This window comes from Cervus elaphus, chromosome 29 (assembly GCF_910594005.1).
Source record: "Cervus elaphus chromosome 29, mCerEla1.1, whole genome shotgun sequence".
Classification (NCBI taxonomy): Eukaryota; Metazoa; Chordata; class Mammalia; order Artiodactyla; family Cervidae; genus Cervus; species Cervus elaphus.
In genome coordinates this window covers 12002970-12018193 of record NC_057843.1, presented here as the reverse complement: position 1 = coordinate 12018193, position 15224 = coordinate 12002970, and the positions used below count along the sequence as shown (strand labels likewise).

The 15224-nt window shown below is 42.1% G+C and overlaps 1 protein-coding gene across 4 annotated transcripts in view; it reads right to left on the bottom strand.

Moving 5' to 3' along the window:
- DDX58 (DExD/H-box helicase 58) overlaps nt 1-15224 on the bottom strand; it is a 78161-nt gene that overhangs the window by 24871 nt on the left and 38066 nt on the right. For all 4 annotated transcript variants that reach the window (XM_043890598.1, XM_043890597.1, XM_043890596.1 and 1 more), the window contains exons 3-11: nt 14724-14905; nt 13607-13754; nt 12451-12570; nt 10615-10716; nt 10137-10290; nt 9132-9390; nt 6812-6974; nt 4370-4489; nt 853-1010 (exon numbers count right to left, since the gene is read on the bottom strand). In XM_043890598.1, the coding sequence (XP_043746533.1) occupies nt 853-1010; nt 4370-4489; nt 6812-6974; nt 9132-9390; nt 10137-10290; nt 10615-10716; nt 12451-12570; nt 13607-13754; nt 14724-14905 (1406 nt within the window). The remainder of the gene's footprint in view (nt 1-852; nt 1011-4369; nt 4490-6811; nt 6975-9131; nt 9391-10136; nt 10291-10614; nt 10717-12450; nt 12571-13606; nt 13755-14723; nt 14906-15224) is intronic.

The window sequence follows — 15224 nt, the reverse complement described above, 5'->3', positions numbered from 1 at the left end:
AACTTAACCTCTTTGTACATCCAAAGCCGTCACTGAATCACACCAAATATTCAGTTAAGTTCATTAAAATTCTACAAATTCACATGGACTGAATGTATTTTAAAATATTTTCAATGGCACGATAAGCAGAGGTGATGGTGGTAACTGTTGCTTAGGTTCTTGGTTAACCAGCAAACAACTACAGACTCTGGATTTCTTAGCATGTGGTTTGACCAAAGGGAGGAAAATGTGCTTCAGGTTATGGCAACATGACGCACCTGCTGAGCTTTAAAGACTTTAAAGATGGCTGTCCCTGGTCATGTATCTATAGTCATATTCATCACCCCCAAGGTCAAATATGGGGATACTGAGGTAGAGCACAGACCCATGGCCTTTGTTTCTGTCCCTCGGCCTCTAGGGCTAGGTTTCAGAGAGCAAAGATAGATGCTGATTAAGATAGCTTTTGGCATTTGCTTCATAAGAACCACCAGGAAAGTTCCTAAACGATGCTCTCTCAGCTGCCACAGCACAGCTCCCAGTAGGTGTTACAACTGAAATATCCTTTTCCAAAGAAGCTGCTGCTGCTGCTAAGTCACTTCAGTCGTGTCTGACTCTGTGCGACCCCATAGACGGCAGCCCACCAGGCTCCCCCATCCCTGGGATTCTCCAGGCAAGAACACTGGAGTGGGTTGCCATTTCCTTCTCCAATGCATGAAAGTGAAAGTGAAAAGTGAAAGTGAAGTCGCTCAGTCGTGTCGACTTCTAGCGACCCCGTGGACTGCAGCCTACCAGGCTCCTCCGTCCATGGGATTTTCCAGGCAAGAGTACTGGAGTGGGGTGCCATTGCCTTTTCCATCCAAAGAAGCTACATACCCGCAAATGTGACGTGTACAAAAACAGGGCTTTACAGATCCTGCTTTCTTCATCTTTGTCTGGCATCTGAAACACCATGCATGCTTTCTGAACTGCAATTATCCACTGTTCATATTTCTGTGTTCCAAAATTCCTATTTTGAATTTGCGATAAGTTTTCTGAAAAAAAAAAAAAAGTTTTCCATTGTGTCATCTGGCTCTTCATTTAAGGCTCTAAGCATGGTCTCGCCTTCTAATTTTGATTCCTTACTCTTTGTACACAGAGAATTTCTCTTGAGACAGTTTTCAGCAGTGTGTCTACGTACAAACACAACTGCTTACTGAACACTGACTACGTACCAAGAATCAACATGTCTTATATTTATAATTTCACTTCACAACCCCATGACGTAGACACATTTTATAGATGAGGAAATGGAAGCTCGGAGAAGTGAAATCATTACGCCAAGTCACACAGCTAGAATATAGAGGGAGCACAGGAATTCACACCCAGATGTGTCCCACACCCAAGCTCTGCTGGCTCTGTGAGCTGACAACCAAACAGCCCAGAGGCCAAACAACGGCCATGGGAAAAACCCTAACTGCCCCCCTTTTGTTTTTTGGCTGCGCTGGGTCTTTGCTGCAGCACAAGGGGCTTTTCAACATTGCATGTGGGCTCCTCTAGCTGGGGTGCACGGGGTTAGTTGCTCCACGGCATATGGGATTTTAGCTCCCTGAGCAGGGATTGAATCTTCATCCCCTGCATTGCAAGGGAGATTCTTAACCACTGGACCACCAGGGAAGTCCCCTCACCCATTCATCTTTAATCAGACGAACAAAGGCAGTTACCCAACAAGTAGCAGTAGCCCCATCTACAAACAAGGGGATATCAATAAATGAGAGCAATCAACAGGTATCTACTGAACGGAGGTAGGTGCAAAAATGAGCTAAGCCATCAGGCAGTGAGCAGCTGACAGCGTCTGAACAGGTGAAGAGATGGCAGGAGGGTACAAGAAACAAGAAGAATAAGAAGGCAGAAAGTCATGTCTCCCCACCCTTCTCCACCTCCACAACCCTGACCATGTTCGAACACTTCTGGATAATACCATGATCTCCTCCTGCCTGGTCTCCTTACCTCCTTCCTCCTTCCCTCCAGTCCAGTCTCCATTCAACAACCGGGGGGAATTTCCAAAATTGCAGATGAGACAATGCTAATCCACTAGTTAAAAGCCTTTAGGGAGGGACTTCCCTGGCAGTCCAGGGGTTAAGACTTCACCTTTCAAACCAGAGGGTGCAGGTTTGACCCCTGGTCAGAGAACTAGGGTCCCAAATGATGTAAGGTCCTGCGTGTTGCAACTAACACTTAGTACAGCCAAATAAATAAGCACACGTATCTTTTAAAGTCTAGGGTCTCCCTTGGTGGTCCAGCAGCTAAGGCTCTGCACTCCCAGTGAAGGGGGCCTGGGTTTGGTGCCTGAGCAGGGAACTGGATCCCACATGCCGCAACTAAGACCCAGCACAGCCAAATAAATACATGCTAAAAATAACAATAATAAAAGGTTTAAAAAATAAAATACAAGTGTTTAGTGGATTTCTCCAGCCAAACTCCTAGTCTGGCCCACAGGGGGCCTGTGGTCTGGCCTTTACCTGCTTCTGACTCTCCCCTCTAGCGACTTTCCTTCCTACAGTTCTCAGGATTAGTGAAAGCCCCCAGACTCTCTCCACGCGCCTGTCTCCTCTGCCGGAAATACCCCTTACCCCCACCACTCCCACCACTCCCCGGCCCCACCCGTGTTGCCTTACTGTTGCTACCCGCTCGCCTCTGGCACTACTGTTAGCCAAACTGAAAATGCCGCAAGGGCAGGGGTTGTGTCTGAGGGTCCACGCTGTGTTCCCACCACCGAGCACTTAGCCCAGCGCTGAATGAACAAACAAGAGAATGAATTTGTTCGAGGGAACTGCTAACAGGCAAGGAGCGGAAAGTTGGCAAGAGAAGCAGAACCAGATGGTGTGAGCAGGGTGCATGGCAGCTGAGCGGCCAGCCGTGAGAGCTCTGCCTAGAAGAACAAGGAAGCCAGCAGGACACTGACAAGATAAAATGGGTAATTTCAGGCTGGGTAATGGGGGTTCGACGGGAAAGAGGGTAGAGGCGGGCAAAGCAGCTGTGAGAATAAGTTGTTAGAAATCAAGCTGTGAAAGAAAGAAGAGAAATTAAGCGTGAGAGAAGGTGAAACATAGAAGTTACCTTGGAGACAAGAATTCAACATCTCCAAAACTCTAAACTCACTTGCACGTGCCAAAGTTGCTCCTCGCTCTGAAACCAGTAACACCTGCCGGTGCATACACAAGTGCCCAGAGAGAAGCCCCGCACTCGCTCACTCGCTCACTCCCACCCAAACCCAGTGAGCTCTTAAATCTGAACACTTCTGTTTCCATGAGCCTGTTCCCTTCATTATCCCATCTCCACTGCCTCACTTTGGCTCTCTTCATTTCTCATCACAGAACTTATCAGTTCAAAATTGTGCGTTGCTTCCGATTTGCTTTTAGAATATCTATTTATTTATTTGGCAGCGCTGGCTCTTAGTTGTGGCATGCGGATCTAGTTCCCTGGCAGATGGAAGCTAGGCCCCTGGCATTTTGAGTGTGGAGTCTTAGCCACTGGACCACCAGGAAAGTCCCACTTCTAGGATAAAATTCAAACTCAGCATGGCCTACAGGACACCTTCACTGTCTGCCCCTGGCCTCTCCCCCAGCCCCACTCTCCTTCCCACTAGTCCCCTGTTAGAATTAGCATGAAAGCTTGCAGATTCTAAAATTCACTGTGCTCTCTTCCCTCTGCAACTGCTGTCTTTTTTACTTCACTTGATCACCTCTCCTTCTTAACCTGGCTGACCTCAAGATCTGTCTCACGCATTACCTCCCCCAGGAAGCCCTCCCTATGGCCCAGCCCTGGCCTAAGTTCCCCTGAGTGCCCATAATAGCAGTGTGTAACCCTGCCTTGCCACAGGGCGACTATTCACATCTGATTCTCATTGTTTGATGGTGTGTTCCTTGAAGGCAAGACTGTCTTTAATCTTGGTGCTTCCTTTACCTAGCATAGTACCTGGCACAATACCCGGTCAATTAATTACTTGATTTAAAAAAGGAGAAGCAAACCTGGCAACTTCAAGAGGGTCTCAAAAGAATAAAGAATCAAAGGTCACCTGTAGGTTTGAATCCAGGACTTCAGGGCAATGGTGGTTTCATTCATATAATGAAAAGCTAAATTTGGAAGGTCAAGAAAGCAATGAATTGATTTAAATATGGTATTTTTCAGGTGTGTGTGTCTAGGTGGATACACTTTGGATTTAAAAAGGAAAAAAAAAAAAGCAAGAGAAAATAAAGAAGGACTTATAAGCCTCCTGAATAACATAAACAAGAAAGTCAAACTCTGGGTATCGTCTTGACATTATTTGGACTAAGAAAAGTGCAAAAAGACCCCAGTGAACAACAGATGGCCGTTCCCAGAGGGAGAGAAGACAAAATGAGGCTATTCTCACCAAGAGTTACGGTCCCAAGTTCTTCAAAGATACTCTTTGCCAGAGCCTCCGTCTCTGCCATCAGCTGAGATATGATGCATTTAAATTTGTCTGTAGTCCGTGATTCCACTTTCCTGAAAACTAGAGCCGTCAAAGGAAAGTTAGTATTTCTCAGGAAGAACACATCATAGGTGAAAGCAGGTGTCTCAAACCTTTCTCAGCCTTTGTCACTTCCTCCGTAAAGCCCGAGGCCCCAAGCTCACAGGCATCTGAACGATGAAACGAATACTCAAGACACCTTGCAGCCACTGCCTAGTGTTTAATGCACTCATTCTAACACTCTTCATGGTCCAGGTCTAATTCAGCTTCTTTTTAAAAATAATTTTATTTATTTATTTTTGGCTGTGCTGGGTCTTCATTGCTGCATGGGCTTCTCTCTAGTTGTGGCAAGCAGGGCCTACTCTCCAGTTGGGGTTCGTGGGCTTCTGATTATGGTGACTTCTTTTGTTGAGGAGCACAGCATGTCCCCAGGGCATGCGGACTTCAGCAGTTGGCTCAGTAGCCGCGGCTCCCACGCTCTAGAGCTCAGGCTTAGTCGTTGTGGTTCAAGGGCTTAGCTGCAGCATGTCATGCGGGATATTCCCGGGCCAGGGATTGAACCCGTGTCTCCTGCATTGGCAGGCGGATTCTTTACCACTGAGTCACCGGGGAAGCCCTCAGGCAAATTTTAGATTCTAGCTTTCCACATGCGTATCTGGTGAAAGAGGTCAAAATCAAGAGGCCTGGGAGCTGGGAGTCCTCAGTCACACTTCAGACTCTGCAATCAAAAGCTCTGAGGCCTTTGGCGAGCACCTCAACTTTCCTGGGACTGTTTTCTCCCCTCAAAACTGCCCCGCTGCTGCTTTTTCGTCACCAAGTCATGTCCAACTCATTCATGACCCCACGGACTGTAGCCCTCCAGGCTCCTCTATTCATGGGATATCCCAGGCAAGGATCCTGGAGGGGATTGCCATTTCCTTTCCCTAATTCAACTTGTTACTCAGGCTTTCCTGTTAACTCAATACAGAGTTCCTGCTCTGACTAGGCTGATATCCATCTTGTTTCTGCAAATACCATATTTTAAGCCCTGTCTCTGTTCTTTGATCTTCTCCCTTCCCACCCAGTCCCCAGGGGTGTTCACAATGTTCCAAATATTCATTTTTGCAGTATCCACAGAACATGCTGTGTTCTGGTGATAGCTGAAAAGAACATGCTCTGCGCTCCAGAGAAGGCTGTCTTCTTAGGAGAGAAAGATACACAAGCCAGGTGACCAGGCAGAGAGCTGTGACACGGTATGTGCAAAGTGCCATGGACCACGGGAGGCTTCTCTCATTCTTCCCGGGGCAGCAATGTCATCGGATAAATAGGGGAAGAGGCAGGGAGGAGGGAGCACAGTCATATGCAAAGGCTGGGATGGACAAAGCTTAGAGAGAGAATACACATGCCTCCTCCATCTGAGGAGCCCAGAGAAATGCAACTTGGTTGGGTTTGTGGGAGGTAAAAGGAGATGAAGATCAGAGCATGGGAAAGACCAGATGATAAAGAAATTTGTGCCTGTCCAACTCTTTGCAACTCTTTTGGACTGTAGCCCACCAGGCTTGTCTGCCCATGGGATTTTTCAGGCAAGAATACTGGAGTGGGTTGCCATTTCCTTCTCCGGGAGATCTTCCTGACCCTGGGACCAAACATGCATCTTCTGTGTCTCCTGCATTGGCAGGCAGGTTTTTTTTTTTTTTTTGTTTTTTTTGCTGTTGAGCCATCGAGGAAGCCCAAAGAAACTTGTGTTCGACATCAAAAGTTGTAGGTTGAGTACCTTGTCTAAATTCCTTATAGCCAGCGCCCTGACTGTCTTAAGTGTGTTTGTTCTGCCTTGTACTCATTTGGTTGTATGCCATTTAGAGAGCAAGGGGTGAAGTCATATGTGTCTTCCGTACCCTCTCTCCCTTGCTGGGTTAGTATAGCATCGATATTCAAGAAATATCAATCTTTGTTAGTCAATCTTGGTAATCAAATCATATTCTGATCTTTTGAGAAAAGACAGGATGAGTTCAGATACTTTCACTTCAACCAAAATTCCAGATACATATTCAAGTAATGGATAGGAACTCAGTATCATCCTCAGGCACAGAAGGCGGGAAGGACCGAGCCACGTACATGCTAAGGTGTTCTCAGCACCTCTCTCACTGCCAGTACCTTAGTTACGTTTTATGGAAATGAACAGTAAGAATGATTGCTTTCTACAGGCCACTCCTGAGCTTCGCTGGGGAGAGAAGCTGGAAATATGATTATTCTCCAAGTTTGCAGTTAAATATTTTCCTCTAAGCAGAGAAAGGGTAAAAATTCAGTGTTCATCTACATGACCCTGAACTAAGAATAGCAGAGGGTAACAAAGTCCCAAAGGGCTTGTGACTGGATCCCACTTACACTTCTGGGGCTTATAAACAACCTCCTCCAGTTCCTCCAAGTTGTCTCTGACAGTTGTTACCACTGATGTGTCGAGAGAAGCACACACTTTGCAGATATATTCTGTGGCTTCGGCTGTATTTTTGGCATCTCCAACGCCAACTGAGGCAGTCAGCCCAATGACCTGTGAGGAGCATTCCAAATTGTCAGATGTCTGGGAAATAGCAAGATGTTTCCACAATCCCTCATGTAACTCTTTCCTGCTAAAGTAGGGTTTTTATTTTTAAAACTAACTTCAGATAAAGAACAAGAACATTACTTTTCTTTTCTGACATTCTCTACGACATCAAAAATGGAAAGGTCCCCATTAGGTGAAGCACTGAGTAGATGCAGGAGCCACTGCCCAGCAGCTGAACACAGATCAGCACAGAAGCCCAGAGAAGAAACCCTTTCCGGCAGGACTTCTCTGTCTTTACCCTCGTTTGCCGAGTGACACACGCAACAATACACTGAAAAGGGCAACGACTAAAATCAGACATGCGCCCATTTCAGTCTCAGCCGTGTCACATGGCTGGGTGTCTTGGACAAAAGTCTTCATCTCTCTGTAAAGCTGGAAAACTTTAGCCATTTAAACTGGAAGTTGTGTGACATAGAGAACGGACTTGTGGTTGCCGAGGGAGAGAGCAGTGGGGGCGGGCTGGACGGGAGTTTGGGATTAGCAGATGCAAACTATTATATGTAGGATGGATAAACAGCAATGTCCTACTGTATACACAGGGAACTATATTCAATATCCTGTGATAAACCATAATGGAAAAGAATATGAAAAGAATGTGTATATATATATATATATATATATATAAAATGGAATTGCTTTGCTGCACAGCAGAAATTAATACAATACGAATTAATATTATAAATCAAATAGGCTTCAATTTTTAAAAAATGACAGCTTCAATTTTTAAAAAGTGATTAACTTCAATTTTTAAAAAAATGGTAGCTGGGTGAGTTCAATAAGATGACATTTGTAAAGAATTTAGTTTAATGGTCTTCTAAATACTTATTTCTTCCTCTAATAGTCACTCAAATATTGAATGACTGAATGAATCATTCAAATAAACAAGGAATCTAGTTAACTATCAATTTTATTCTAAAAAACTGAAAGAGTGTGATTTCTACTAAATTCTGTCTGAATTTTGGGCACCATACTGGATTTCTTCTAACCTGTGCTTCCTAAATGGTTAATTGTTAAGCCTAGAGAATGCAACACGAATGTGAGACAGGTGAACCAGAGGCATGGTTTCCAACCTCATTCGGCCTCAGTAACACCAGGCCGTCCATCTGTGTTCCTCTCAGTTGTGTCTCCCGTTTCAAATTTTCTCAACGCTCCTGAGCTCCCACCTCCATTCTCATCTTGATTTTTCTCAGTGAACCATCTCTCTTTCCTTCATTCAAGAGAAAACGCCAGGGATTCCATACCCTTCCTGCCCCCATGTATAAACTATTCTCTGTGTTGACTCCTCTCAGCCCCTCCCCTCTGATGACACCAAAAATAGCGTCTCGTCCGCTCTCCTGCACTAATCCATCTACTCATCCCACACCCTCTGGTCTCTCCTGGCTTCCTGTTCTGTCAGTCATTCCCTCTGTCCCATCCTGCCCCTCTGGTGGCTATCCACAACTTCATACTCTGCACTCAGGCAATATTAAGAACGTCATGATTCTTGGGGATTCCCTGGCAGTCCAGTGGTTAGGACTCAGCATATCCACTGCTGTGGCCTGGGTTCAATCCCTGGTTGGGGAACTAAGGTCCCCGTAAGCTATACAGCACAGCCAAAAAGAAACAAAAACAAAAAACTTAAGCTTCTCGAGCCCCTATGCACTTTCATACCCCTGTGGCTCTAGACACACAGTAGCCTTTACTGAAAACCATCCAGCTATTTTCCTTGTAAACTATTGTTAGTTTTTACCTATCCTATCTTCTATTAGGTCTCGCTTTACTTTCATAGCACATTTAAGATCGTTTTGATCTCTTTTCTGTACAACTCCATTGTCTGTTATTACCATAAATTATGACATAATTCTCACATATTTGGCTCCCCACAAAACTTAAGCTGCTTGAAGGCAAGGACTGTCTTTTTATATTTGTGACCCAGTGCCTAGCACAGGGCATGACACATGGAGGTACCTAATACATATTTGTTAAGTAAATAAATGAATGAATCAATCAAAATTAACCTAAAGAGTTGTACAGTATGCAAGGATCTAAGAAGGACATCCTCGATATGGCCACAAGGGTAAGTAAATAGGATTTAGAAAGAAATCCATCTGACTTTGGACATACCTGGGGCAGTGAGTCTGAAGATCCTCCCAGTTTCTGATCTAGATAATTAAACATAATCATATTATATGGATGGTGTTTATTGGTGTTGTGGCATTCATCAAATATCATCAAAGTAAAGATGGAGAGTGATGGAACAGTCCCATTTTTAAGGCTGTTCACAAGAATCTGTGGTGTTAAAATGATGATGTCATTGTTCTCAATAATCTGTTCCACAGAGACATTGTCAGCTGTCGCTCCAGAAATGCCTGCAACTTTGTACCTGGAAGATGACAGAAATGTCCCATTAGTAGCCATGACATGAATAAGGAACCACAAAGATCAGAATGTCAATTAAATTCTCCCTAAGTCCAAAAGGAATGGATTTGCAGAAAAGCTAAGTTCTTGGAGCAAAGCCTGACACATAGTAAAGTGAAAAAAGTGAAAGTGTTAGTCGTGTCAGACTCTGCTACCCGTGGACTGTAGCCTGCCAGACTCCTCCGTCCATGAGATTCCCCAGGCAAGAATGGGGAGTGGGTAGCCATTCCCTTCTCCAGGGGATCGTCTCGACCCAGGGATGGAACTAGGATCTCCTGCATTGTCGGTAGATTCTTTACTGTCTCTGACATATAGTAAGTGATCAATAAATGTAATCGAGGAAGAATTGCTAGTATTAATAGAATATATTCCATGTGGCACCTGCAGATACAGAGGACCGACCATAATTCTTTCAAGCCACCATGAAAGAAAATAGAAAAGAGTAATATTAAATAAATTATAAAATAATTTAAAAAGTTAAATGTGCCATTTAAATATAAAATTTATCTTAAGTCATTTACTCACTCTACAAGAGCTAATCAAAGGAGTTTAGGATTTCAGGTATATCCATGAAGGAGTTATATCTAAATTATAAAAAAGCTTAATCTACTATAAGTTTTTTGAATCATGGTTTTCCAAAAGCAAAACAAAGCAGAAAACACATCGGTTACATGATCTAGAGAAAAAGGAGCTGGACCAACTCATACTTACCCAAGTCTTTCAAAATGTTTTGAGAAGACAGATTTCTGCTGTTCATATACTGGGAGTTGAACAGCAAAAAAGACAACTTTCCCCTTTCGTCCTTGCGGAAATTTCTTAAGATGATGTTCACATATAAGAAGTGAAACAAAGGTTTTTCCACAACCTTTTAACATATAAAGAGAAAGACAACAGACAAGTAAACAGATGATGGGGGTGGGTTAACAACTGAAGAACTTTCACTCTGACTCAAACACCAAGCTGCTTCCTAGGTAACATGCACTTGCACACAGCCAGGGACTGCAGGAAGCTAAAAGAAAGCATTTTCTCTACTTCCTCCTGTCCCTGAAAACAGGAGACTACATGAATAGAATGGTTTTTTCAAAAGATAAATGGAACAATGAGACAATTGAAACTTGCCTACTTGGTCCCAGTGAAAAAAAGGAAGCAAACAGAGAAATAAACTATTTCAGTAATTGCATCTGCTTACCAGTAGGAGCACATATTATTGTGTTCTTTCCCTTCTGAGCGGGTAAAGCAAGCTCTAGTTGGTAATTTCTTGGTTTCAATGGGCTATAAGTTGGAGGCACTCCTGTAATACAACAGAAACTAAGTTAGCAAAGAGTGACCACCCTGAGGAATCAAGTCAACACTATCTTCCAAAGGACAAGAAATATGACTCTAGCAAGAAACACCTCATTTAAGAAAGTTTAGGATTCTTATTTCTAATTAACCATTCCAGCTTCTGCACTGATTTGAAATACAGAATTCTCCCTCAATAGCAAAGTACCAATGGCAGGAAGGAAAATAGGAAAAAAAAAACCCACAAAGATTTCTTTCTGAAATCATCATGGAAGCCTAATCAGGAGAAACTAAAGCAAGAATGGCCTGCTGCTGCTGCTAAGTCACTTCAGTCGTGTCCAACTCTGTGTGACCCCATAGACGGCAGCCCACCAGGCTCCTCTGTCCCTGGGATTCTCCAGGCAAGAATACTGGAGTAGGTTGCCATTTCCTTCTCCAATGCATGAAAGTGAAAAATGAAAGTGAAGTTGCTCAGTCGAATACAGGGCAAAACAGATCGCCACGGGTTAAAGGAAATGCTGTGAGACAAAACAACAACAAATCCTTCTAAGATCTTTGAAAAACACCAAACTGAATTACCAAACTCCAAACTAATCTCTTACCAACAAGCAACCATGCTTTATAATTCCGCAGGCTCTCACATGATATTCTCTCTTAACGGAATCAGAAGTTTCAAAAAAAAATCAGAGGTATCTCACTAACAGATAAGCGTACAGAATGTTAAAAGCTAGAAAGACCTTGGAAATCATCTATTGAGTCTAACCTACCTATTTTAAGGTAAATGGAAATTTCTAAATGGTTAACTGAGTTTGCTAAGGACCTTTACCTGTCAGAAAACTTAAAGCAATTGACATTCACTGATTTTATTCTGGAGTGACAAAAATATGTATCATTTTGTTGCAGAAACAGTCCATCAATTCTCACCTTTTGTTCTTATCCTCAAATCACATCCTTCTTCCAACACTTCTTTATTGATCCTATTTTTTTTCTCTGATGCCCTTTTATAAATAACGCTTTACTTAATTTATTATGCTGCATTCTGGTCTCCTCATGAAAATATGCTTCTAGAAACATGAAGTGGGCCTTATAGGGACACAGTTAACTCATAGTGCCTTTGTGTGAATTAGAGAAAGGACTCCCTTTTGGAGGATATAGCCCCTCACTGCACTGCGTTGGCAAACAATGCAGGCTGGATCTCACCCCAGCTCAACCTCTAGGGCCCACACATTTGTACAGTGCACACACTTATCAACATACATTGCAGCCCCGGGATCTTTTTTTTTTTTTTTCATTTATTTTTGTTAGTTGGAGGCTAATTACTTTACAATATTGTAGTGGTTTTTGTCATACATTGACATGAATCAGCCATGGAAACTGAACAAGTGATTCACAAAGAGCAGAAGTATTTCTTTAGAAAGCAGGGTCGATTTCAGATGTCACGGGCATTGAGCTTCTGGGAGGACTCTATTTGCATTTTCAATGTAGACATGCACATCCTTAGTGATAAAAAAAAGACCAAAAAGAAGAAGGGAAAAAAAAGGAAGAAGCTGGCAAGCGCTATGGCAGGGAGAGAATGGTACTTCTAGTTGTAGGGGAAAATATCTGTTTTAACACATATTCTCTTTTCGTTCTGATTTTTCCTTAAAAACCTTTTCATTAGGCTATGACTTTTGGCACTGCAAGACATGACCCCACACGAAATACCTCAAGAACATCATTACAGAGAACGAACAATGCTGAGTACCTGAAGGACAGGAATTCTGGCTAAGATTCTGGTTTTCTGGTTCTTCTTTGTAGACAATCTGTACGTCCAAAGTTTTCATTTCATCATCCTCAAGATCTTTCATTTGAATAGTTTCTGCACCTTTATGAAAACAAAACACATCTTATAATCTCTATCTGATTATGATCCTGATGGTGAAAGCCCTACAAAGAGGTCATAAAATTTTAAACTTCCATTACAATATCTCATAACCTTTCCCTCTACCTTTTAAAACAACTAAACAAATCTTTTTGAATTTGAAATCTCGATTTGAAGCCTGAACTCCAAAGTTGGTTAGGACTTTATTATTCACAGTGTGGAAGACAGACCAGAAACTTCTTTAGGAGCTTGTTGGAAATGCAAACACTTGAGCCCCAACTGAATCAGAAGCTTCATTTTAACAAGATCCCTAGGTGATCCACAACCACACCAAAGACAAGCCCTATTAGCAGAAACACGCTTGTCTTCCATTCCTGACCTGACCCAAGACACCAGATGTGTATTTAGACAGATAATTTCTGAAACAATTATAATCTTAAAGAAGACTCTGAAAGGCTAAGACCAGACCTCAGATGGTTTACCAAACTCAGCCTTTAAGATAATGCTCCGAGAAGATGTTATTAGCTTCAGGAAGCCAAGTGATAGCTCAGCCACTTAATCAAAACAGACTCTTCCTTTTAATCTTGTTCTAGTTCGGTTCCAGATGGATTCTAGGCAAGAGAACCACCAGATAGTGTCTCAGATGATTCTGTTCTGAAAAGGCAGTGAGTTGTGCAGTTTGAACCTTTAACTCTAGAATTTTCAAGCTATTTCTCTCAGCATTTAAACCCAGAGAGTGAGCTCAGACTCTGCCTTTCCCCCAAATACTCTGGGCAGATAGGCTAATTCTGGATGAAAGGGTTTGTCCTGATCCATTTTCAGGGGATATATACAACCCAACTAATTCTGTAGACAAAAAACCACCTACCTCCCAGAACTCAACTTCACACTGGCCTCTCACTAGAGATATAGCTAAGAGTATTTGAAGGGGAAAATGTTTCTGACAGTGAGTGAAAAGCAGGTAGGAATGTAAGAAGCTCCAAGCAGAACTATGAAGAGGGCCTCTTTTCAGACCCTCACACCCTTCCGAATATCCTACCTTTCTCTACCATCCACAGTTCGCTGAACTTGCTCTCTTCTTTCTCCAATGCAAGTTTCAAAGTTTTGGGCCAGTTCTCCTTGTCTGATCTGAGAAGGCATTCAACCATTTTCTCTGCACCTGCCATCAGCCCCTTGTTGGAACTTATCTAAGGAAGACAATTGCAGTGGACTGATCAGGTGTTTCAAAAGTTTTCATCTTATGAGTTTTTACTGAAGAAACATCAATTCAAATACTATCAAATTTAAAATCATTGTATACTCTGGTTCACTAGGTCTCTTTCATGACTGTTTTTGCCCCCATGCAACTTGATCTTTTAAGACACACTTCCCTTTATCCTTGTCCTCTTACACATGATATCACCATGTCAGGCCATGAGTTCTTACCTCCTCTGAGATGTTATTGTATTAACATCAGCTATATCAGGAAAACAAACTATTTCACACCTATTCAAAATATGGCTATACTGGCATAGGCATATTTGGAAGGATATAACAAAATATTAATGAATAGTTTTTTCTCGATAGTGAGACTTACATGGTTCTTATTATTAATCATGATAATTAAAATTCACTGAGCAATTACTATTATGTGCCAGAGATATGTAAGCACTTTACATATATTATCTCATTCAAAGCCTATAAAAATACCTTACTTATTAGTTAGTACTTTATTAGGTACCATTATTATTCCCATTTTATACAGGAAACAGAGACTTAGAGAAACTAAATGTGCCCAAGATCACACCACTAGTAAGTGGCTGAGCTTGGATTAACAAAATTGGTTTGTGTCCAGAGACTGAATACTTAACCACTGGAGTCCACAACCTTTTTTCTTTTTATTTGCTAAACTGTTTGATTTTATTTAAATTTGTAGAAAACATTATTCACAAAAGTAATAAAGTAATTTTAACTGAAAATAGGGCAAACCTGAAAAGACACAAATTGATTACTCAGATCACAAATAAAAGTATCCTTCTAGGTAATTATGCCTTAGATTTGAGGACTTTAGTGGATTTTAATGATCTTACTCAGCTCTAAAATAACATAGGAAACAGAAGACATTCCTCATGGTCAAATTTTCCCCAAAATTCAATATTTAATATTAATTAAAATACCTGAATAATTTCTTCACATTCCTGATTAATTAAACATCCAGATATTTCAGGAAGGATATCTTCTGGATTGATTGTGGTTTTAAATTCTGGTTGTAAACGCTTTAAAAGTAATCTATACTCCTCCAATTTTTCAATTTTTTGGAAATCCCAACTTTCAATGGCTTCATAAAGTCCAGAATAACCTGCAAAGTAGGAAAAAAATAGGGCTCTTAGGACACCAACTAAAAAAATATGTTGAGATTAAGATCATAGAAATCACTTTTGAATGTATCGTGAGAGAACTGAAAGCAACTGTAAATCACTTCCATTATTTATGATCTTTCAAAAGGAAAATTCAATATTCATTTTAGGCACCCCACATTTCAGGTGGGGCTAGTGGTAAGAACCCTGGGTTCGATCCCTGGGTCAGAAAGATACCCTGGAGAAGGGAATGGCTACCCACTCCAGTATTCTTGCCTGGAGAATCCCATGGACAGAGAAGCCTGGTGGGCTACAGTCCAT